The sequence below is a fragment of the Ptychodera flava genome, chromosome 5, assembly GCF_041260155.1.
Source record: "Ptychodera flava strain L36383 chromosome 5, AS_Pfla_20210202, whole genome shotgun sequence".
NCBI classification, from domain to species: domain Eukaryota; kingdom Metazoa; phylum Hemichordata; class Enteropneusta; family Ptychoderidae; genus Ptychodera; species Ptychodera flava.
This window is the reverse complement of record NC_091932.1, coordinates 34,143,642-34,166,473: the sequence shown is the minus strand read 5'-3', so window position 1 is coordinate 34,166,473 and position 22,832 is coordinate 34,143,642. Positions and strand designations below refer to the sequence as shown.

The 22,832-nt window shown below is 35.4% G+C and overlaps 2 protein-coding genes across 4 annotated transcripts in view; one reads left to right on the top strand and one right to left on the bottom strand.

Moving 5' to 3' along the window:
* Window positions 1-19: 19 nt before the first annotated feature.
* On the top strand, window positions 20-2,931 carry LOC139133654 (proteasome subunit beta type-2-like). Its single transcript, XM_070700405.1, is given in 7 exon segments — window positions 20-209; window positions 671-793; window positions 1,242-1,312; window positions 1,633-1,702; window positions 1,705-1,794; window positions 2,180-2,229; window positions 2,628-2,931. Coding segments are annotated over 7 exon segments (609 nt in total). The 5' UTR covers window positions 20-118; the 3' UTR covers window positions 2,742-2,931.
* Window positions 2,932-3,196: 265 nt separating this feature from the next.
* Window positions 3,197-22,832, bottom strand: part of LOC139133652 (jouberin-like) — a 58,525-nt gene continuing 38,889 nt past the window's right edge. For 2 of the 3 annotated variants that reach the window (XM_070700402.1, XM_070700403.1), the window contains 7 exons: window positions 18,629-18,766; window positions 10,306-10,384; window positions 10,042-10,088; window positions 8,820-9,054; window positions 8,162-8,325; window positions 7,602-7,690; window positions 3,197-6,883 (listed from right to left, as the gene is read on the bottom strand). In XM_070700402.1, coding sequence (XP_070556503.1) covers window positions 6,667-6,883; window positions 7,602-7,690; window positions 8,162-8,325; window positions 8,820-9,054; window positions 10,042-10,088; window positions 10,306-10,384; window positions 18,629-18,766 — 969 coding nt within the window. In that variant the 3' untranslated portion in view covers window positions 3,197-6,666. Of the gene's footprint in view, window positions 6,884-7,601; window positions 7,691-8,161; window positions 8,326-8,819; window positions 9,055-10,041; window positions 10,089-10,305; window positions 10,385-15,895; window positions 15,929-17,549; window positions 17,589-18,628; window positions 18,767-22,832 lie in introns of all 3 variants that reach the window. The other variant, XM_070700401.1, reaches the window with a different exon arrangement.

Genomic DNA, 22,832 nt, shown 5'->3' with positions numbered 1-22,832 from the left:
GTTGCTCTCTCGTGACTGGCGAGAGCTCTCGAGAGTGTTTTTGACCGGAAGGACACACAGACATCTGCTGATGAGCTGAATTTCCACTGTGTCATATATACTCTGTGCATTTGTCAAAATGGAGTGTTTAATTGGTATACAGGGCCCGGATTTTGTTCTGGTCGCTTCAGATACTGTAGCCGCTCGTAGTGTCTTAGTTTTTAAAAAAGGTATGAAAATGGCAACATACTCTCGCTGGCGGAGCCCCAAGTTCTTGCTCCCTGCATCGATCATGTGCATGTGTTGTGTGTATCTGTGACTTGCATTTTCACGTGTGTCATGTCTATGCTCTGTTTTATTGGTAGATGTTTTAGAAGCTGGTTTAGCGCATCGTTGCACGAATGGCATTAACTACGGGAAATCGACGTACCTTTATATTTCAGTGTTTCTCCATGTTGGACTGCGGCCGGTCTCAAATGTTTGTAAAGTGAAATCTCAATGTAAAAACACTGCCACTGTTAACCGTTACCCGCTGCAACTTCCAAGCAACTGGTAACAACACACAGTCGCGGTCAAACCTGAACTCACAGGTAGTGTTTTTTCGTGATGGTCCTTGGTATCAATCGTTTACTGTCCTTTTTGCTGTCTTTGAACAGATTCGTGATGTGTGTATTTCTTTTTCTCCAACTAGACCAAGACAAGATGTTCAAATTAAACGATAAACTTGTTATGTGCTGTGTTGGAGAATCTGGAGATACTGTTCAATTTGCTGAGTACATTCAGAAAAATATCCAGCTTTATAAAATGAGAAACGGTAAGGTTCTACATCGTTTTGCCTTATGGGCAATGGCGTATTATTGTAACTCGCTATTATCAGTGTGGTTCCAAAGCAAACAAGCAATAAATCGTTAGACAAAATATATGCGAAGACTGTTTCTAAAGTACTATCACAGAATTATGTTAAAGTATGTACAAATGTCTGAGAAAACATACTCATTGTTACCGTTATGCTAATGAAAAAATGACAGTATCATAAATCTTATGAGCAAAGAAAAGTAAACTAACAGTATGTCAGATGCAAAGCTTTACTGAATGTTGCTATATATGTTTAGTTATGGTTTCACAAACCCCACACTCACTCAGAATTGTCAGTATTTCAATGATGCAGCACAAATGGGTCATTAATCATTTTGTCACTGTCCATTTGATTTTATGTACCCCCTGCTAACATTGTGCTTTCTCTCAAATTGAAAAATTTCTAGGTTATGAATTGTCACCCCATGCAGCAGCAAACTTTACTAGATCAAATATGGCACACTACTTACGCAGTAGGGTAAGTTGCTTATTCCCAAAAGCAGCCATGCTACATCATAAATTAACAACATTTATGCGTACAAGTGATTCATATGAACACTCTATTCAAAAGTAAAATGCACAACATCACACAAAGATCAAACACACAGAGACGCTTTTTAGTCTGTGAATCTACATACTGATTGGCCAGGTTATCTGTCAAATTAGAAATTAAACTGGATAAGAAAGATTTAAGATAACGAGAAAAATATAAATATCAATTCATGAAGATCATAGACAAAAGTTTGTCATACAAATTGACAATGTCAGCCATAAAATTGATGAATTTCTTGTCTACAGACACCGTATTATGTGAATATGCTACTAGCTGGTTACGATGACAAAACTGGTCCAGCTCTGTACTATATGGACTCCTTGCATCATCGTGTCAAGTACCCTATGCAGCGCATGGATATGGGTCTTTCTTCACACTCAGTGTTATGGACAGATACTACAAGAAAGGTGAGCCATGACTCAACATTCACAATCTCAAATTCCTGAAGATGAAAAGTTCAACAAAAAAGTTTTTCATATGACTGAAACATTTCATGTTATGTGTCAAAGCACGATCATTGCTTGTATCTGGCATAGATATATATACACCAAGCCAGACTGTTTCACAATTGGTTAATGGAAATGAAGAGGAGTACATATCTTAAGATAAAAGAAGGATTTACAACACACTATTAGTTGTAGGCTATCTATATATTCCTTTCTTATTTATAGTGAATTGTATCGATATAAATCGTGTAGAACAAAAATTGTCATGCAAGAACTGGATTTACACCAATTCTCACACTGTTAAGAATCAGTTGTTTACAAGTTCATGTTTGTTCATCTTCCCCAGATTTATCAAAAGATGATGCAGTGCAGCTACTCCGTCAATGTATAGATGAAGTGAGTGAAATAGAATTCTTATTTTTCACAAACACACGTACATTATACATATATATATATAAATGTGTGTATGTGTGTGTGTGTATATGTGTATTCTTCATAATTGTCTGATGATTGCTAGAGAGGACACATGTCGCAGCATTAAACTCTGAGTTTAAACATCCAAGTTCTGATTTCAACTTGTCATCAATATGAAGTCCTTTGCTTTGTAATCATCTTCCTTTCCCCCGTAGTACCACCTCAAAGTTACAGAAATAAAACTCATGACCTTTCTAAAATAATACCTTAACGTTTGGTAACAAGCCATTACTTGATGACGAGAAACAGTTTTGATGTCAGCACTTAAATCAACATTGTCCCATTTTTTATTTTTTGAACAAATCATTATATATTCACAGATTCAAAAGAGGTTCATCGTCAATATGCCAGCATTCAAAGTGAGGATAGTTGACAAAGATGGTGTCCATAATTTGCCTTCCATACCACCAGAGTCTGAAGATATGATGACATAGACAGCAAGATAAAAACAAAAGAATGTCTTTGTAGTAATGGGGGCGCTCTTCACAAGTAGATATTTGGGGAGAGAGTAGTCTGTTTCCTTGTTTGCAGTCTCACTTTCAAATATCTGAAGGCGAGACACGAGTCAGGTTAGAAATGAAATAGGCCAAGAATATCATTATCATATCCTATTGTATTTCATGTAAAAACTGTCAGAAGGTAAAATGGAGACCATTTGTCGTTTTGTATGTCACTTCAATTATCAAAGGCTCTGTCTGATGTCACTTTCGTTGTACGGAAACCATCACTGTAATTTCACACTTTTGTTTCAAAATGGCGTATCATTTTTGTTTTCAGGAATAGTGGATCTCTGTTTGACTTAAACATTGTATCAATACATATTCATCTCTGTGTAAAAGGATAAATGAACAAGTTTTGAAAATAAAAACTAAAACGAGAACACATGGTGTCACTTGTAGTCTTTAAACATGTTTGTGTTTATTACATTAGAAATATTTACAGACCTGGATCCCATCATCTGCAGACTTGGATCCCATTGTTTCTGTATAAAAATAAACCATGCGCAATTCTTGCATAAAGTAATATAAGTACACAACAGGTTAAGTAGTACAGTGGTGATCCAAATCATGAATGACCCAATCAGGAGTTGTAGTCATTGGCAAGAAATCAAGTCATTAGTATATCTGTGATTGGCAATTGAGAAATAAGTACATGTGAACACTTGTGATTTCAAAAATGGAAAAGGTTGGCTACATGCCCCATACAGAGCTGCCTTTCCTGCCTTTCTAACTACTTGTGACAGCAACTTTTTGCCTCAGGATTTGACTTGCTTATGAAAAATGGGAGACACGATCTTGTGATCATGTGATTTAACGTAAACCAACACCACTTTTAAATTTGAGTGAGTGCATCTTGTACTAAGTTGTAGATAATATCTTAATGACTTTCTTTGCTGAATGAAGACATGAAATCATTCAAAGGTTGTTCACATAAACATGCTATTATGGCTCCTGTTGGTGTCTAAGCTTACCCACATTCCAAGCTTACCCACATTCCAACCAATTTAACAGATCACATACAATAGCACTTTATATGGAGCCAGTACAATCAAAATTTTCAAAATTAACAAAATAGCCTGATTTTGTTTTTGAACTAAAGTTATAAATGAAATTGTTTGTGTGTCTGTAATACTGTTTAAACTTTAAAGCTTTAATGTGACATAACTGAACTACATAAACATGTCCATAAAAATCAACAAAACAAAATTACATAAATACAACAATAACTGCTATATAAAAATGTTTTACATGTAATAAATGAAAACAGATTTGTACATGATAATATGGTTGCAATGAGCGGCCATAGCAGCTCTGACATGCGTTGAAATTACATTTGAAAATGATAAAGTTAATAACTTTACACTAAGCCTAAGACAGCTGAAAAGTTGTTGATGGAGATCTCTACATTTGTTGAAAAGAAAAGTCTTACAAAGAAAAAACAGCTTTCAGCAGAGTCAAAATTAATAATGTTACTATTAGCTAAATACAAAAGAAAATGGTTATATATAATTGTCATGTAAAAAACTCAACAAGATCTACGTTTCACAAGGAAAACCTCAAATTTTGAAAAGCTTAGGACAGCACGACATTAGTGGGATGAACAATGAGACCCACATAGAAAACATCAAATGTGGTACATTTACATACAATATACACAACTTCCCTGCTTGATAATGTATTTCTTGACGTGGTGTATGTACACCTTTAAAGATGAACATTGGAAACAGTATATGTGTCTGGGTGTGTGTGTGCATATGTGTGTGATCAATGACGTTGTTTTGAGTATTGAAATTACATAAAACTTGTTGAACAAATGTCGGCATGTATCACACAAGTCTTTATTTGTGATTCATGAAGACTTACATTTGGTCATGATCCTAACAAGAATTTAGGAAAGGGTAGACTTTGGAGTTAGTTTGCAATTTTGTGAAAACAGATTAGTGTTGATTTTTGTTGCGAGAGCACATAAATATTTGTGGCTACATCAATAAGAATGGCAAATATTATACTTTTTATTCATAATGTCCTCAAAACTATCAAAAGAAACAAATTTTTATTCTTTAATAACCCCCTAAAATCCATTCTGGGTATAAAGACAATTTAGTACTTACAACTCAGACTCGACAACAAACAAATCATAAGGTCTTTGAAACTCAGTCAAAACAGGGAATTTTTCATAGCAATATACATAAATATACAGTATACACATGAAATTTACACTATACACATCACAAATGCACTCAATTTTTCTTTGATCATGAAACTGTAGCACCCATCATTCGAATAGAAGGCATTAATTACTGATTACAAATTAAAACACCTGCTTGTGATTTCAAATCAATCTCATCATTACCCTGCAAACTCCTGTGCTCTTGGACACACTACATTAATTCTTGTATTTCCTAAATTTGAACATTTTAGTTCACTCGTAATATTCTGTGTAATATTTTCTTTTACCTTATGAAAGTTATAATTAATCCTCTACACTTTAATTTTTGGGTCTGTACTCTGCATTGTTTTAACTTAATCTATTCCTTACTTCAATCTGTACTACTGTAAAGACTGCAGTGAAATCTGCAGTTGATGACATGTTAAGTCTTATTAGACTGGTCATCAGGGCTCGTACTTCCATCTCGTGATGAGATGCGAAGTATTAGGCCTGCACATGCAGTATGGGAAACCAAGGTTACAGGTGATGGAAGATATCACCATAGAAACCAGACTTTTCTCAGGATGAATACAGTGGTTAATTTCAAGGTAATGGATACTCCAGCCAACTATACAGTATATAAACTTACTTCAATCAGCATAAGTAATCATACAATTCTTACAGGAAAACATTATCAAATACTTGTGACATGACCAAGGATTTGCATTTTTGTGCAATCTCATGTAATTGCTGCGTGCATTCAGGATTAAAAGCCTCTGAGAGAAACCTAGTTTTAGGCTATTAAGCAGATTTAAGAGTCTGTGAAATACTTTCTCTAAAATTCAACTTGGACTGCAGTCGGGTATCTATCATATCATGTGATTTCTGGACCAGGAAAGATGTAAATGAAGTCTATCTCCTGAAGAGAGTCTACACCTTAACCTTAGGATGTAAATCATTTCATTGAGTTTCCCTAGGCTGGTAACCCTTTTTTAAAATGAACTCTATTTTAGCTATTGAACAGTTTACATCATTACACTTCATCGACAGAGCTACATCATGTTTCTTTAACCCTTTCACCACCATAGTTTGACCCAATTCCATTGTTTTCTATAGTAAAGTTGGACCTGTACACAGGAAACTGGGGGTTAAAGGGTTAACCTGTTCACCCCTGATTCAGCGTAAAGAGGTTCACACTAACACTGATAACAATGGGTTTGGGCTAAACCAAGGAGGTGAAAGGTTTAACTGTTCTATCCGCACCTCTACTGTAATATCAATCATATTTGAATAATGGGGATGTTGATGTCAGGAATTTAATCGGGGAAGAGTTTTTTCCTAAATTTTTTTATATTTGTAATATTTGATCAAACTTACATTGAATTTCGAAACTCTTTGAGTAAAGACATCGGATGTGTGACCTCTAAAAGCAGTAATCTACAATCAGTATTACAGTGAAGTAGGCATGACTTGGTCATTTCCATCACCTATTTGACAAGAGATGCTGTTGACCTTCGATATGACCCTGTGGCATCATAAAAAATACATCATCACTACATGCACTTCATTGTACATGTATTTTTCAGCTGCTTTCAAGTCTTAAGTCTAAAGCATGCTTCAGCCTTTTGTGATTGAAAAAAAAACCATGTTAGCTGGTCCAGTGGGAACTCTATTTGCATTCAACTATGCCACTTCCCGAGAACACTACTTCTAGACTGTTCTCTCTACATGTTTAGTTTTGGTCTTTCTTTTTCCTCCTTTCTTCTCAGTATCTGTGCTGACTGGAGGTGCATCGTCGTCATCTAAGAGACTTTCCCTTGAGCCCCGTCTCTTCGGTTTAGCTTTTGGTCTCCTTGGAGTGTCACCGTCTGTGGTTGCTTCTCCCTTGTCAGAAAGAGCCTGTTGCTTTTTCTTTTTCCTCCGAACTCTGTAGTAAAAGAAAATGATACAAATTTCTCAATTCAGTATTTTGTCATTTCATGGTGTGTGTATTCAACCGTTGATGAGCTGGTTAGATATTAAAGTTACAATGCCTCCATAAGTGACATATGACATCCCCACCTTGTCAAGACAGTCAAAAATGTGTAAGGCCTACCACAGCCCTTGTAAGTTTTTCAAAGAAAAGATGTTAGTATTTGTTCTGTCTACTGAGGAAAGTTGATTTACTCACAACAGTAAGTGACCAAGCAGACTAAATAAGTGAAATGTGTCAATTGCTCCCTTGGATTGCAAATGAAATTTTGCAATTTTTCTTTCAAACTTATCCACATATAGATTGCCAAAATATATGATGACATTATAGCTTTAAAAGTTTCAAGATGGAAGAGTTAGGGATGGAAGGAAAAGAGTACAATGTCCAATACATGTATTAACATGTTGAACGGACACTTGTAAATATTATGAATGAACTAACATAACATGTCTCTATCAATACTGTATTTCATTTTTAACAATATCAATGTTATCTGTGTCAATATGAGTACTTTATGATACTGCAACTAGTGAAATCTATAGACCACTGCTCGGTGTAACCTCATCCACAAATCAAAACCCGGTTCTTGTACGTTTACAATTAGACAAACTAAAAGTCACATTGGGAGGTGGAAATAGAAAAGTATGTTAATACTAATGAAGGCAATACATACGGTGCAGTTGGTATATCTACTTCACTGCCAGTCTCATCTGGTCCGGACAGGACTTTGAAGTCTCCACTCTTTGTAATCACAGCAGACATCTGTAATCAATCAAAGGCAATAGAAATCAGTATATTAACCTTTGAAAAAGGACTGCAGCTTAAAACTTGTAGAGTTTATTCAAAGCAATAATCCTTTTTCAAAATGTACTGAAAAACACGTGAGTGTGTGCTTGCATGATTTAGTTTGACCATCTGAGAACAGTACGGAAAGCACTTTTTCGGCAACCTTCCTAAGTAGTTTACACCATGTAATTAACCCTTTGAGTGCTGTAATTTTTCCCACCAAAATTTAAGTGCAACATTTTACCACTTTTTATGAATTTTTCTGTAATCTTTTTGACCATTTTGGACCAAATGGACACCATATTTCACGAGCTATAATTTTTAATCAAAATTTTGGCAAAGAAATGAAAACAAATTGACAGGGGTATATTTTGTGAAGGCAACAAACATTGAATTTGACGCTCAAAGGGTTAATCATATCATGAACAATACACTGTCTATGGTTACCTGTGACTTTGTCTTGGCTTTGGTTTTCTTCTTTGCCCTGGGTGTGCCGTCTAGGAGGTCATCACTTTCAGATGGAGAAACAATGCTTACATGGGGTTTCTTGATAACTTGCTCAATTTCATCCTGTATGTCATCACCATCAACACGGTCGTCTTCAATCTCCCCTGTTGACAAAATTCAAGCCAGAATGGTTGAGCACAGTGACACATTGAAAGAAATTCCAGGGGATGGACAGACAAGTATCGATAGATAGATGGATATGTTTTACAAGATGGTTGATTCAGACTCATATACATATAACTTTGATCACAGTGCATGTACACATCCAGTTTATTATACAGGTTTGAATCAGTGGATTACATGTTAAGTGTCTCATTTCATGATTTATATTACAAGAAAATCACTCCTTCATAAACAACCTATCTCAGTTCATTTACTCCTACCCATGCAAAACTTGTCGTCTGAATCATGTTCTGGTACAAAATTTGTAGAATGTTATAATGGTTGAAGATATCAATATTCTGAAAACATGCATTCCTGAATTTTTTTTTTCTTGACTGAAATCTACTTTCATCTCACTAGCCTGACTTTGAATTCCTTTCCATTTAAATTTATGAAATCATGTTTTTGATTTGGTTGAAGAACAAAAAGGTCCTACCTTCGGGTGTTACATAATTTGACGGGAAGTATCCCTGTTGTCCATTAGGTAGCTCTCCCATCCACCAGGTTTCACTGTCTTGATGTAATACTGTGATTACATCGTGCCTTTTAATGGTCAGTTCATCAGATCTCTGTGCTACGTAGTCATAGAGGGCCACTACACGCCTATACTTCAAATCTTTCAAAGGCTGCGGTGGTCCACTGAATGTGAATTGTGCCTTACCACCTGGTCCCTGTTATTAAATCAATAAATACACCACTGTCAGGAGTTATATGAACCGAGACTTACGGTAAGTTTTGTGGTGTTGTAATTTGAATGTTAACAGTAAGTCAAAAACTCTACGATAAATTTTGGGAAACTTTGAAAACTCTTTCCCTGGAGAAATGCATTTATTAACTTTGCAAACTGACGACATTACTTTTGCCATGTTGGGAAACCAAGATTAATACTTAAGTAACCAAACTAACATTTCTGCAGTATCCTAACTGAAGAGTACTGATATTCTGAGGAATTCTGAGATGCAAATGGTGATGACATTGTTGATGCTTGGAAAAAATACAACTGCACAAACAAGAGTAACAAACTTGCATGGAAAATGAAAAAATATCATGCCATGTAAGTTTTGAATACCACTATTGTGACAAAGTTCTGTCTTTGTTTCCTTTCTTTATGTACTGGAGAGTTAATATAGGATTATTATTAATAAAGTATGTTCCATACAAGTTGTCTGATGTCCTGTCAAGCACTGCATACACAAACGATAACTGCTATATGACATCCATTTCTGTCTATGCTAGAAATTACCCAATCAGAATTTTTTCACTTAAGATGTACAATAACGATAAGTAGCTGAATTCTTATAACTGATAACTGAGTCTTTCAGTCAGCATATGATAGATCAGGTACAAAAACCTTTTATTATCAAAAGCTATAGACGCCAGTCCCTTTGGCACAACAATGGTAATTACTTGTCACTTTTTTAATTAAAGGTTTGGTATTACAGGTAGCTGAAAAATAGGTGATTAATTGCGCCACTGTATCAAAAATATTCCATGAATGTTGGCATGCAGAACCTGACATAATGCATCATGTCGGCAATCCTTGCATTTGCTCTGTAGACTTTTTCTTCATACTCTTGGTCAAATTAAAGTATTGTTGTTATTTACAAGTTACTGTAAATGATAAGCCACATAGATTTTCCTTTAAAAGTGATACTTACAGTACTGAGAGAGATATTTGGTCCTTTCTTCCATCCACTGCCAGTTGCTAGAAGAACATTAAAAATTAAAATTACAAAAAAAATCTATACAAAACTTTAAAACGCAAAGACTCTAATTCTCACAGTACCCTAAAATTCTATTTTTTAAAAGAATCATCGTAAGGTGAGCGTCCTCCTCGATGAAAAGAAATTTTGAATATAAAAACATTCCGCCTTGTCATGTTGACCTTTGAGAGTGTACACTCTGTTTACCCTATTCCATACCTGCTTGATACTGCTGTGCTAACTGGGCAGTGCCCATTCCCATTGAAGCATGTGGTGACATCATGGCTGGTCTAGGTCCCTGGTAAATCAGACAAACACAACGTCAGAGAAGGGTCACAAAATGTCAATATTCCTGCCTCCATTTAATCTTTAGTACAACTTCAATACATACTTTTGAATCTTTGAAAGGAATCATACTTAAAGCAGGAAAAATCTAATATGCAAATTAACTTGCAGTGAGATGGAGAACAGCTAGAGGGCAGGAAAAATGGATGTCTGTACTTTTTCAATCACTTCATCGTGATCCATGACTGTTTTTGCCAGTCTGATCAAACTACGCTGTACCCAACACAATGTCATTTGGCCATTAGTAACACACTGCAGTGTTTACACACTTTTCAAACTGTCATTGGTAAGTGGTGTAAGAAGGGAACAGTAAAATGAAAGTGCATCCGAATTCATGGATGAGAAAATCTTTGATGTAAAAGTACCCAACCAATACACAAAAACAGTAAATGGTCAATTTAACACAGACCAGCTAAAAGCACTGTGTACCCATTCTTTGACAATGCTGTCCAGAATATGATACATTTTGGCAGTAAATTTTGGATCACAATCAAAAGGCAGTATATGATTTCTTTAATAGAACTTTCAATAGCACTATTGCTATTATTGCTATTAAATTTTCTTGATGGACATTTCAACATATGCCCTGAACTTCTGAATTAAATAGATTGCTTGGCAAATTCCATGACAAAATTTAGCCTGCATACAGTTGGGATTTTGTAACTAAAGACGTACACGATCATGAGGGAAGTTAAAAGTTCCTGAATTATCAATTTTTCAATCCCTTATTACCATCGAACTGAAATAATGTGATTAAAGCAAAAACCTGGCAGAGACAGACAAATTTTTATCTGTTATCTCCCATTTTCACTGAAAAACATGGTTAGTTAAATTAATCAATAAGACTGGGACGACCACAAAATCGAGAATTACATCAAGTCTTGTACGAGAAGTGCTAAGATGCTGCACACATAACTGGAGGCAATAACACACTTAATAGATATTGTCAGCCCTGGAGGGATGGTTATACATTGGGAATAGCAGTGAATTTTACACACATTAGCTCAACGCTGTTAAAAGGAATGGTCTATTTCAGGAATGACTGGGCACAAGGAAGGAATTCTATTACAGTTAAAAACAAAGAGATGGCAATTTTATTATAACAGTTGCATAACTCAGGGACAAACTTGACAAGGCAGTGGTGCAGAAATACTATGCAAGGTCTGAGATGTGCTTGATGTAAATGACAGCTTGTTGAAAGCTACAGTCTCAATCAGAGGAACCACTCAGCTTGTCTGCCACTGTCTATCAGTTTTCAATGTCAACTCTTACATAATCAGCTGAATTAGAGAATTTCAGTTAAAACGGTTTTCTTCTCATAATTTTTTCGTAGAAATTGTCTGAGCATTTCTCATGGCAATCTGCAGCATTAGATGTTTAAGCACTGAATGATAAAATACCAGTATTTTTGAGCACAAAATAATATTACAATGTAATGTATATCAGACAAAGCTTTTATACATATACGCTCAGTATTGTACAAAATAAATCTTTGTCACTGTTAGAATGTGATGAATCTACCAGAATAAACTAGTAAACACTCCCGTGCAGCAATTCTGTCAATATGAAATCTAATGGAATCTGGTCACTAGAGTGTCCAATAAAACATGGAATGAGAAAGTTCTCCGACAACATAATTGATGTGTAGTTGTTATATTTTTTCACAATGTTCACGTCAATGAAAGAGTGCAATCTTGTTTTCAAAAGAATTCAATGCAGATATGAATACATGGTGTGCACATACATGACATTCTAATTAAAATATGTTGTTGTTGTTGCCTTCTAATAGAGTGATACATGTAGTTGAAGTTGAAAGATCATAGCCTTGACCATGTTTGAAATAATGATCATTGACAATCCCATGACTTCAAAAATCACGTCAATGACACTGTAGCTCCCATCCTAGACTATTTAGTGTTTGTTCTCTGGTCAGATATTTGAACATGTGTGAAAGGGATAAAGTGCATGAAGTGAAAATACTTAAATGAAATGTACTGGAGACAGTGAAATATGTTTAATGTATTTTTCAGAATATAAAATGGAAAAAATACAGAATTAGATATATCGAATACTGTGATACAACCATTAACTCAACAAGTCATTTACAATGACATAGTCCCCACTTGTAATAGGAGTATTAGTCTTGATGGGGCAGGAAAATGTGGTCATTAAGAAGTATCACTGGTGTGTATATGTTGAGATCTATGGGCACATAGGTCTATGTCGTTGTTCCCAATTTGAAACACATGAGGCATGTCTAAGTTATGGTTCTAAATCGGGAAAAAGATCAGACCTCTAGCAGTATTGGCCAGCCAAGAAATACATATGCGCATTATAAATGAGGTACAAGATGTGACATCTTAAGGTCTAATATCCTATCAAAATTGGAGGGTATAGAACTTGTGGTTACTGAAATATGCATATATATGTATAATCAAGGTCAAAGGTCATCGAGGTCACATGACATTTTGAAAAAAAAATTATATTGCTAATTAATCCCTATATGCCAAAAAATCAGATCTCTAGCTCTATTCGCTTGCCCAGAATTAGATGTGTACATAATTAATGAGGTAAAGCGTGTGTTGTCATAAGGTCTCCCATCCTACTAAATACACAGGACATAGCACTTGTGGTTACTTATTTATTGACATAAACATATATTTTAGGTAAAAGGTCATCGATGTCACATGACATTTGGTCAAAAAATTTCTCTCCTATAGTTATCCCTATATATCAAAAATCAGACATCCAGCTCTATTGGCTCGCTCAGAATGAGATATGCGCATAATTATTGAGGTACAGTATGTGGCGTCATAAGGTGTCCAATCATACCAAACATGAAGGGTGTAGCACTTGTGGTTACTGAGTTATGGACAAATATGTATATATTTGAGGTCAAAGGTCACCAAGGTCATGTGACATTTTGTCAAAAAAATTGTTTTGCTAAGTTATCCCTATATACCAAAAATCAGACCTCTAGCTCTATTAGCTCGCTCAAAATTAGATATGTGCATATAATATGTGGCGTCATAAGCTGTCCCATCATACAAAACATGAAGGCTGTAGCACTTGTGGTTACTGAGTTATGGACAAATATGTATATTTGAGGTCAAAGGTCACCAAGGTCACGTGACATTTTGTCAAAAAAATTGTATTGCTAAGTTATCCCTATATACCAAGAATCAGACCTCTAGCTCTATTGGCTCGCTCAAAATTAGATATGCACATAATTAATGAGGTACAATATGTGGCGTCATAAGGTGTCCCATCATACCATACATGAAGGCTGTAGCACTTGTGGTTACTGAGTTATGGACAAATATGTATATTTGAGGTCAAAGGTCACCGAGGTCACGTGACATTTTGTCAAAAAAATTGTATTGCTAAGTTATCCCTATATACCAAAAATCAGACCTCTAGCTCTATTGGCTCGCTAAAAATTAGATATGCGCATAAGTAATGAGGTACAATATGTGGCGTCATAAGCTGTCCCATCATACCATACATGAAGGCTGTAGCACTTGTGGTTACTGAGTTATGGACAAATATGTATATTTGAGGTCAAAGGTCACCAAGGTCACGTGACATTTTGTCAAAAAAATTGTTTTGCTAAGTTATCCCTATATACCAAAAATCAGACCTCTAGCTCTATTGGCTCGCTCAAAATTAGATATGCGCATGATTAATGAGGTGCAATATGTGGCGTCATAAGGTGTCCCATCATACCATACATGAAGGCTGTAGCACTTGTGGTTACTGAGTTATGGACAAATATGTATATTTGAGGTCAAAGGTCACCGAGGTCACGTGACATTTTGTCAAAAAAATTGTATTGCTAAGTTATCCCTATATACCAAAAATCAGACCTCTAGCTCTATTGGCTCGCTCAAAATTAGATATGCGCATAATTAATGAGGTACAATATGTGGTCATAAGCTGTCCCATCATACCATACATGAAGGCTGTAGCACTTGTGGTTACTGAGTTATGGACAAATATGTATATTTGAGGTCAAAGGTCACCGAGGTCACGTGACATTTTGTCAAAAAAATTGTTTTGCTAAGTTATCTCTATATACCAAAAATCAGACCTCTAGCTCTATTGGCTCGCTCAAAATTAGATACGTGCATAATTAATGAGGTACAATATGTGGCGTCATAAGCTGTCCCATCATACCATATATGAAGGGTGGTAGCACTTGTGGTTACTGAGTTATGGACAAATATGTATATTTGAGATCAAAGGTCATCAAGGTCACATGACATTTTGTCAAAATATCCGAGATATCTGCGTGAACGGATGGACTCACGGATGGACGAACAGACGGACATGACCCAACTCTTAGCTCACTGGACTTCATCCGTGGGGACTAAAAATGTGTCACTGCATCCTTTTTGCAATATGAATACGATGAGAAACTAAATTTTTATTTTTTGTGGCCTTATACATGGGAGTCTATGGAGATCTGCCTTACACATGGGAGTCTATGGACGTGTAAACTAAAAATATGCAAATTTCACCACGATTTGCCCAAATTTGGGAAAGGTCACTCCTATACACTTCCATACCAAGTTTCAAATCAATCGGACTTGTGGTTTCAGAGCAGGAGATTTTTTGACCAAAAATGGGAGAAAATTACAAAAAAATCATGAAAAATAGCAAGACCAAGATACTGACCCAAGATGCGCACAATCATTTCATGTCAGCCCAAAGTACTTACATGCTAATTTTTCATGTAATCTGCTCAGTGGTTATTGAGTTTTTTCAATTTTGACTGTTTTACATTTTTTCACTTAATTTGCATATTTTTGGCAATGACAACTTCATTTGAACAAAATCTCATCTACAGCCCATCATCCATGTACACACCAAATATCAAGATGAAATGTACAGCGGTTTTGGAGTTTTTGATGTTGACGGACAGACATACAGACATACAGACATACAGACACACAGACATACAGACATACAGACATACATACATACAGACATTTTCCTACTAAGCCTATAAGAATAGCTTCCATTGCCATATATACATATGGCTATGGGAGCTAAAAATCACACATTATTAAATATCTCCAGTGATATGGATGGTTGTACACTCACAGAGAAGAACGGAGGGAAAATAAATGAAAAAATGGAATATTTGCTACCTGTAGTGTACTCGGCGTTGGCATTTGCAGAAGGTAGTTCTTAAATGGTGAAGCAATATGGCAGCAGGCAGCATGAACCGTCAAATTGACATCATAGATAGGCAATGCATTCAGTGATGAGGAGTGCCGATGTAATGAACACCGTCATATTCAATGCACAGGTGAAATTGACATGCAACACAAAACGCACAAATGTACACAGAACGATGAATAGGAAAAAAGAGAAAGCAAACTGTTAGTCATGCATTATTTGACAGCAAAAAAAGAGATTTTGCATGCTTCTGACTGCAAACTAGAAAGAAAAATATTACCACACGTTTTTTCCGGATAATAGAATCCAATATCTACAGAACAAAAATATTTCTGGCGTTTATGATCTATGTCTGCACAGACACTATGTAAACACAAAATATTCCATCACCAAATATTTAACATGCAAGCAGCAGTGAATGCTTTCTTGTGTAAAATGCCCGTGCAAGAAAAGACAAATGAAATTAAATAAGACAATTTTTTTTTCTGTGAAAGAACCATTTACATCCATGGCATTCAGCATGTGAATTAATTGCAGCGTAACACTCCTGAATCAATGCCAGTGGCAAGGTCAGTGCTCATAATCATACACGGGTGAATGCATATGATAACTAAGATCTCAAGTGACATGGGGCTACACACAGGTGCTTGCTATGGTGCACTGCAAATGTTTTACTCCAAAGAGCAAGATGAAATGCTGCAGTCCAATTGATACATCACTTGATGAATCACAGGAAAAGCAAATGCATGAATGAAAATTTTAGATATTTAACCTCTTGACCATGTTCAGATTTCATTTTCCACGTGAGGTCATAGGTTACCAGTGAGTCAGGGTTCAAATGGTTTATACAGTATCTGTACTTTATCAGGCCTAGTACCCCGTATACTATATTTCTAAGTTTATGAACTGTATCATAAATCACCAGCATACATGTATATATCAAGGAAGATATACCATAACATAAAAATTTGAAAAATGAGGTTATGCACAAGTACAACTGCCAAAAGAGTTTGCTACAAACAAAATGTATAGAGAGATTTTCCCGCAACATCACCCACACTTATCTCCTACAGTTGCAATGGGTTAAACCTGGAATTCAAATGGATATGGGCACAAACAAAACCATCTGCAGAAACGTAGACAGCAGTACAGTGTGTGTTTTCCAGTTCATTTATCCACATTTACATGTTAGTCACACCCCACTAACATAGCAAGTTCAGTGTCTCCTTTCCATAAAAGTATTCAAAGTGCAATGTTTCATTCTACAAAAGGTCCATATTGATAAGTATGTATTTAAGAACCTGCAGGAATATTTTGTGTCTTTGTATATAGTGTATGACTCAATTCTCTGATTTTTTGTGTTTTGTCTATCACTATGTCATATGATTAAACAGTCTGTACAAATCTCTGTTTATTCGTATCGCTTTGTTTGATGTCAGTATCCATTTGTTCATCCCTGTTGACCCATTTATCTTGTCTATTCAACACTTCCTTGTTTCAAGTTATAATCTACCGATATTTCTACATTATATCCTTCGCTGTACTTAAGGCCCAGAAATAGGTATGAGTATTAACATGCCCCATGCAAATGACAATAAATTGCAGCCCTGAACAAGTATCAAACCCATCAAACTTATATCTATTTCTCTGACCCATTTAAACCCATTCAATAATCACCTCCCACATGCACAATGTCAAAGTCCTATTGTGTCAAACAATAGGGCTAATTAATGTGAGGTGAAAGCGAGGGGGTGCATGGGTATAACACAAACATGGCACTCTGTATTTACGATGGTATTGCACATTGCCAATGTATCATACTGATTTTTTATTGTGTTTTGTGAAATGCAATGGATGGAGACAGTGGCTGTATTTAATGCAATAAACCAACACATGCTCTAATGGTGCCACTGTTAGTTAAACCCTGGGTATACCTTCAACTTGGACTCTGGTCTACGTTGCTTGCGTTTGTCCTGGGGGATTTTTAGCAAGAAAAGAACTGGCATGAATACACTGGTCAAGCAGTACTGTTGTAGTTGATGATGGCTTTCAAGTTGCTCTTATCTCCCAATACAGAGACAGTACATTGGATGGAAGGTGCTATTTTGCTTTACTTTACACTAAATGACAAACATGATTGACGTAATGTGACACTGATGTGTTTTGTAATTGTCCTGTGCAAAACATTATTTGATTATAATAGTCTTAAGACTGAAGGGATGTACTGTGGTATCCATGGAAATATGGCAACATCATTTCACCACTTGGTGTTTACCCAAAACAAACACAGAATTATTGTCATATTAGTTTGCTCACAGAATACCAAAGTTACACGATTAAAATTAACCAGAAAGTCCACCACTGAATTTTTATCTATAACACTGAATCTTGATGACAACACGGAAGATAACAGTGTGTTTAACTGTATACTATGCTCACGTTGATTGCTAAAAAGGGGATTATAAGACACAGTTGTGGGTTAGAGCTATGATCAGTACTCAACACATGTAACTTCCCATAGAGTAACTGAACTCTGATTTACTTTCATACAGTAACAATACGGTACTTGTGTAAATTCCGATGAAGCCGAACAAGGAAAAAATGGGGTTAAAAAATAGATATTTCATGATGTACTTTGAGCACAGGGGAACAGACAACCAAAGACAATGCATACATGAAATGTGCTTGTTTTACAGTATCACTGTGCCTTCTAATGGAAGTTATACCAGTATCTGGACTCTCAGAGTCAATTTAGGAATTTATCAGCCCTTTGAGTTGGCCACATATTAGTACATGTACATAGACATGCATGTTTTAGTATGTTGGCCCTGTACTATTACATGTATATACACATGTAGGTTTCAGTATGTCAGATTTTCTTGTGTAAACAAGAACTTCCTGGGTCAGTGTCAGGTGAACTTGGAAGTTCAAGGGCACCTTGATCAGTATCTTTTGAGGGCAACATCTAAATATACAAAATTAGTTTTGGAATGAAATCTATTTTCCTACTTACGGTGGATGGTGTTTGCCATGAGCGATCAAAGGTTGAACCCCATGTACTATTCATAGTGACATCAGCTGGAGTCATAACACTGCTACGTTGAATATAGCTCTCACCAAGTGCACCGGGTGATCTACCAATACCTGTCATCTGTAACAGTGAAGTCATTACACAAAGTCAAAATCTAATATATTTCCAAAGGAATGTAAAAAAAAAATTTTTATGTCACATGCACTCTATTAAATGAATTTTTCTGGTTGATGTTAGTAGAATTTTGGCAAGTATGAAGGGTTATTAATTATGAAAGTTTACACTTTATGAAAAGTTAGATATGGGGCAGCCATTTTGAAATTCCAGTCAGTATTGCTAGCAGGATAGCACGGTTAATGCAGAGCTTTTAATTTCTATTCATGGTAATGAGGTTTATCTGTACAGATATTTTTTAATTGCAAATCTTTTTAGTAATCCAAGCATGCCTTTCCTGAAATCCAGACATCTTCTAGGATGTATGAATGTAAATTTTACAGTCAGCAACTTCCTTCAAGACTCCACTACACACCATAAACAGTAAATCACCATAATCTATATCAATTATATCTATTTCTCCCAGGTATAAGAAAAATCAAAAAGCAGGATCAGATAAATGTAATATTCATTTCAGTTTCTACATTATTCTCCCTCTGTATATTATGACTTGAGCATTTTTTTCTCAGACAGAAAAATATATATTTTTGATTTATTGGTTGACAATTTCAACATCCTATAATTTTATGACTTCTGTAATATTTTTCAATACTATTCATGAATTGGCAAAAAAATAAAATCTAGTTTAATACCAATTTTAATGTTTGCAGCTGATTTAGTATAATTTGCAGTGTTTTCACAATATTCAAATGTATAATATGGTAAAAACTTCTCTCATTTCTGCAGGCAGATTTTCAGAGCAATCCATGACTCTCTCAATTCCAACATTCTCTTTGACAAATATACCTCTGTTTGAGAGAAAAGTATGCAAGTATTCCGTCTCTTTAACTTGTAATACATTGTAGTTTGAATTAATTACAATAACTTTTGTCAAAGTGCCTTTAATTAAACATCTACTTGGTGATTTCTGTTCATGTTGCCTTCACTAAACACAGACTAACATCTACGTTCTAGGGTTCTAGAATTGGAAGAAAGTTTAAAGGTGCAGTAATATTACTTTTGACAATTTCTTTCAGATTTTATTGCATGTGACACTACAGTCTCTAAGTCTTCTTCCCCCACTGTGTTGAAATACCCTGTACTTAGCTTGTCAACATTGACTGTCTGATAAATTATGTCTGTCTTGCATTTTAGTATTGATAATCAACTCAAGACCAGATGTGAATTGAATTGTCAACAATAACAATGCACGTTACATATTAACATGTCACGATGACAAACCAAATACTGGTTATTTCAAAGTGCGATAGGAAGTAGATAAAGAATCTGCAGTTGGGAGAAAAAGACTGAAAAAATTATCAATGTCAAATGTTACAGTTACTGTACTTTTATATTGTAGCCTCTTTGAACCATTGGCCACTTGAATATGAACTCTAATGATGAACACTACACTGATACATTAGAATGAAGATAAGTCTGTCCAGTTATTGATCCCATGTTCTTATCAATGTGTGTATGGACATAGACCATCTCATTTTATTACCCTGATGAATTCAACTTTTCAGCAAGGGAGTTCATGGTATGACATATGTGTTGAGATGAGATCATGTTAAGCACATTAAACTCTGAGAAAGAGCTAATTTTCTACAAGTACATTAAATTAAAGTCACAGTAAAGCTCATTACTTTGTTGAAGGGGGTTAGTTCTCTGCATGATAATTATCAACTGACACTCAGCTTTACAGAACAATCTTTGCAAACTCCATTGTAACAACTCATACTACATAAATTCAGTCAAAATATCGTCAAGTCACTTCTGGGATAAAATGGTCATTCATGTCTTGTTTAACATGTGTCTGTTTGTCTGTCCAGTCTGTTTTACAAGTAGATGTACATACGTTGTAAATCTATCATTATTTTTTCTTCTAAGTCATTTTGTTAAATATGCATATACCAGTTACAGCCTGAAGTCCATGCATCCTTAGACTTTGTTATGTATCACGACATGTATAAACAGCATGCACACCTTCAGGTGAAGCTAAAGGACACCTTAGTCTGCCCCCCCCCCCCACCCACACTCACACACTCACACACACACTCTCTCTCTCTCTCTCTCTCTCTCTCTCTCTCCTCTCTCTCTCTCTCTCTCTCACACACACACACACACACACACACACACACACACACACACACATATATATTCTGTACATTATTCTGAGTACCGGTATGACACAATAATATATCTGTCTTTTATCAGTGTGCAGATGATAGTAAAGTCACTATCTTCTTCATTCTTTCTGTTTCAGGTAAAATTCATCAGTATATACACATACATAGTCAGTTTGTCCTTGTCTGTTGATGTACATTATGCGTCTCACAGAAACTCACAACACCACAGTCAAAACACAAGACATGGCACACTTTAAGATTACAGCAAATTATGTCTGATAACCAGATATGAACTGAAAATGCTCACGTGTTTCATACAGTTATGTGTAAATTTGAACCTTTGCCACATGTTTGCAACTTCATTGAAAGTATGAAAGTATTATCATCAACATAATGAACAATAATCACCGCCCATTAATTCTCAAAGGTCATGAAGTATACAAATATGTAATTAGCTGAAATAAAAATATTAAAGTTCTTTGACTGCTGTCATTGTATCACCATTTTATATAGCAAGTGTAATTACCGTTGGCCAAGTCCTTCAAGCCATATATGCCGAGCTGTGAAAGCTCATTAGATATGCAAATTGTAAATTAGCTGACATGAAAATGTGAAATGACTTTCGATATTGTTTTAACCAGGTATAATCATCAATGTTGTCATGTTTTGCCAACTTTGATCAAGTAAATCCCAGTATATATCCCTAAAAAGCAAAGTTCATTAAATATGTAAATTAGGAATTGACTAAAGTAAAAATGCTTAATGATTGTCAATAATGTTGTATCATGGTATCTGCAATATATGTAGCAAGTTTTGTCAACTTTGGTCAAGTCAATTCAGATATATATCTCTAATTAGGAAAGTTCATTAAACATGCAAATTAGGAATTTGCTGAAGAGAAAATGTTTAATGACTTTCAATAATATTGTATTACAGTGTCTGAAATGTACATAGCAAGTTACATCAATTTTGATCAAGTCAATTCAGATGAATATCCCTAAGTATGAAAATTCATTTAATATGCATATTAGGAATTGGCTGAAGTAAAAATGTCTTTTGACTTTCAATAATGTTATATCACAGTATCTTTGATGTATATAGCAAGTTTCAATGACTAAAATAAAGTTAAATTGTGTTGCTAAGTTATCCCTATATACCAAAAATCAGACCTCTAGCTCTATTGGCTGGCTCAGAATTAGATATGCACATAATTAATGAGGTACAGGATGTGATGTCATAAGGTCTCCCATCATACCAAATATGAAGGGTGTGGCACTTGTGGTTACTTAGTTATGACCATATATGTATATTTGAGGTCAAAGGTCATCGGGGTCACATGACATTTTGTCAAAAAAATGTATTGCTAAGTTATCCCTATATACCAAAAATCAGACCTCTAGCTCTATTGGCTGGCTCAGAATTAGATATGCGCGTAATTAATGAGGTACAGCATGTGATGTCATAAGGTCTCCCATCATACCAAATATGAAGGTGTGTAGCACTTGTGGTTACTTAGTTATGGCCATATATGTATATTTGAGGTCAAAGGTCATCAAGGTCACATGACATTTTGTCAAAAAAATTGTATTGCTAAGTTATCCCTATATACCAAAAATCAGACCTCTAGCTCTATTGGCTGGCTCAGAATTAGATATGCGCATAATTAATGAGGTACAGGATGTGATGTCATAAGGTCTCCCATCATACCAAATATGAAGGGTGTAGCACTTGTGGTTACTTAGTTATGGCCATATATGTATATTTGAGGTCAAAGGTCATCAAGGTCACATGAGATTTTGTCAAAAAAATTGTATTGCTAAGTTATCTCTATATACCAAAAATCAGACCTCTAGCTCTATTGGCTGGCTAAGAATTAGATATGCGCATAATTAATGAGGTACAGG